Consider the following 3,349-nt stretch of genomic DNA (forward strand, 5'->3'; position numbering starts at 1 on the left):
GGCATTTTATTATAGCAGCCCAAATGGACTAAGACAAGTCTCCTAGATATTCATCTCTTCAGAGGACTTCAACAGGGGCATGGAATACCAGAATTGTCTTTTCAGTATCTTCAAGTGCTCTCCTCCTTTCTTCATTTGCCAGTGTAGTTTGTCCTTGCTAAAGACCACTTTTCAGGGAACAGGTAAGGTGCAACTCTTCTTTGTCATCGAGGATGTTTTATTTTGTTTATAAGTGTTCACTCCCTCCTGTTACTAAGAAGTGGAAATTAGGCTTAGGAAATCATATAACTGAGAGAGGTGAGAAATTGAGTAATAGAATGGCAAGACCTTAAAATGAATTCAGGATTTAGTAACCATCTGAAGGACAATGACAGATGGTTAAGTTTAGAGGCGTACAAATATAATGGGAAGAGGTCAGATGAATTTCGAAAGCAATTGCAAAAGAACTGCGTGATAGTTTTGAGGAATAAAGAAGAGAAGAGAAACCATATGGTGAGATGATAATTAGGTTCAAGCATTTGCCTTTAAGAAAAGGAAAATCTTGGAGACTTATTTATGAAGATACAATATGAGGTAAAGGAAAAGGTTTATTGAAATTATATTATATTGAAAAGGAGAAGAGAGATGATGATATAGGTCTAAGCTGAAGAACCTGGGAGAGATTTTACAGCAAAATTAAAACTAGGAAAATGAAGAACAGAAATATTGTTATGCACAGATAGCAACAGGGATACTTTCTGAGAAACGCATAGTTAGGAAATTTCATCATCGTGTAAATATCATAGAGTGTACTTACACAAACCTGGATGGTATAGCCTACTACACACCTAGGCTATATGGCATAGCCTATTGCTCCTAGGCTACAAACCTTTACAGCATGTTACTGTACTGAATACTGTATGCAATTGTAACACAAATGTAAGTATCTCTGTATCTAAACATAGAAAAGGTACAGTAAAAAAATATGGTATTATAATCTTATGGGACCACTGTCACATATGCGGTCCATCATTGACTGAAACATCATGTGTTGCATGACCCTACAGTAATTTAAACAATACAGAACTATGAGTCAGGCTTCCTAATTATAAGAATAGTAGAATAGTTACGACAAATTGAACAGAGTTCCCCCAAAAAAATTACTTATAAAAATTTATCAAAAACATTTTGGCACTGAAAATAAACTGAGTGAATTCCTGACTTATTGGAATGCAGGTCTCTTCTTCATGTTCAGGAAGAAAAAGTAAACATCTTCTTAAAGTGTAGAGAAAAGTCTTCTGCTGAGTGTGGGTGACTGGCTAAGTATACTATTATAAAACTTCCTAAACTCAGGGATCCCTCCTTTCCCTAGGCTAGGCCCAAGTTTGTTTCTGTTAAGATTAAAAGAAAGTACAAGTTCATGACATCAAGTAACTAGTCAAAAGATTTTTCTGCTACCTGTTTTTTTGTTGTTTTTTTTTTTTTTAAATTTGCTTTAAGTGAGCAAATATCTTTGCCATTGGACAAAATAGAAATCCATTTCTTTTTCAGCGTAGTTCTACAAACTCATTTTTGCAACAAAATAAACCACTATCCATCAAGACACAGGAAAAAGGAATGCAGGGATTTAGGAATACCGTACTTGCTTCTCTTTACCTTTAGTGAAAACAGGACTGTTTTCATAACGCTCCTGACAATTATGTTGCCTTACGCAATAGGATGCTGGGCAGTGTGGGAACCTCGTGGACCGGCCTTCGAGTTCTCCTCAAGGTGCTTCATCTTCTCAGCTCCGGCACGACGTTCTCGATGAAACCACGCCAGGCCTAAGAGCGCGCTCTTCACCCGATTCTGGACACTGGGCTGTCCGAAGACAGTGATTTCAACTAAGTTCCCGGAGTCCACTATGTTCACCGTGAGCAGGGCCTGGCTCGTCCCCTGCATTTCTGGAATTATGGCTAGGTCTGGACCCAAAATCGCGTCCGCCTGCCGTGCCTTCAGGTGGGACACCAAAGGGTCCCTCAGTTCCTGCGCCGGAAACCACCGGGGCCGGATGCGCATCTGCGGCGGCGGAAGTGGCAACCTAAATAGTCTCTCCAGGGAGTGGGCCCGAGTCAGTTTGTCCCGCCGGGACGCAGCAGCAGCAGTGTCGTCCAGCATACTGGGACCAGCAGCGGCAGAGCTCACTCAGAGCGGCGGGGCTTCCTCCAGCTCTGCTACCTATTTTTTAATCAACTGGTTTGTGGCAGTTTCTCCTGGAGAGCTTTCCCTTCCCCTCATTCTTTTGAGGTATGGAAGGGGTGGGACGTGAAGTGGCTGGATTTTAAACCCCAGGAGTTACATGGATGATCAGATATCCTTTCCAGAGAGAGCAAGGTGGCAGCAGCCTGCAGAATGCCTTAGAGGGATCAGAGTGTAGCCTGAGAAAGCAGTTAGAGGCCCGTTCAGCCATCCGTGTCAGCAGGGGCAGAGCCTGTTCTGAGGCAGGGCAGTGGTGCGGAGAGAATAGATTTGAGTGGTTTTAAAGGATGAGGAATTGACAGGATTTAGAGACTGGATGTGAAATGGAGCAGGTTTCTGCTTAGGTAACTGGGGAGGCTGTGCTGCTATTCAGTGAGGTGGGTTTATTGGGTGAGGCAGGTGTAGGGAGAAAGATGCTGAGTTCACTTTTGTAATGTGTTAGATTTTAGGTGTCTGTGGGATAGTCTCATTTTTTTCTCCTTTCAATTTCTGACCACCAAACTTCTGATGAATATTTTTCTTTACATAAATTAATATACTTGTAAAATCAAAGTTACCCCTCCTTTAATTAAGAAAACGAATAAAAAATAACCCTTTCCCCATTGTGTTAATTTAATTGGTTTAATTCTTAGAGGGGCAAACTATTGCATTTTTCCCTTCCAGATTTTGGGGGTACTGCTCTCCGTTCACCCTGTACCATCTTGAATTAGGTGTAATTTGTCAAAGAGAGGGGAAAAATCAAAGAGAACTTTAAGGATTTCTGCCTAGAATACTAAAGAATAGTGCTGATGCTGGCAAACATTGGCAATTGGGAGGAGAAGTTTATAGCAGTGGGATTGTGAGAGGTTGTTTTTTATCTTTAGATTGGGAATATCCAAATAGAATTCTAATTTCATAGAATGTCAGACTAGATGGAATTTTCAAGGTGGCAAAAAAACCCGTTCATTGAGCATGTATAAATAATATGTACCAAGCACTTTGCTAGAACCCTTTCATATATTACTTCAATTAATCTTGATAATATGCTTGTAAATTGTTTCTCCTGTTTTATAAATGGAAATAGAGATTCTCAGAGGATAATTAAGTAGCTCAAAGTCACTCAGTTATTTAGTGGATAATTTAGAGTATGGAA

The 3,349-nt window shown here is 40.4% G+C and overlaps 1 protein-coding gene across 1 annotated transcript; it reads right to left on the reverse strand.

Moving 5' to 3' along the window:
• Nucleotides 1-1,686: 1,686 nt before the first annotated feature.
• LOC105818828 (oocyte-expressed protein homolog) lies at nucleotides 1,687-2,136 on the reverse strand. The gene has a single exon (XM_012654945.1). It carries the CDS (start codon nucleotides 2,134-2,136, stop codon nucleotides 1,687-1,689), a length of 450 nt encoding a protein of 149 aa, XP_012510399.1.
• Nucleotides 2,137-3,349: the final 1,213 nt, after the last annotated feature.

Source organism: Propithecus coquereli, unplaced genomic scaffold, assembly GCF_000956105.1.
Source record: "Propithecus coquereli isolate 6110/MARCELLA unplaced genomic scaffold, Pcoq_1.0 Scaffold453, whole genome shotgun sequence".
NCBI lineage: Eukaryota > Metazoa > Chordata > Mammalia > Primates > Indriidae > Propithecus > Propithecus coquereli.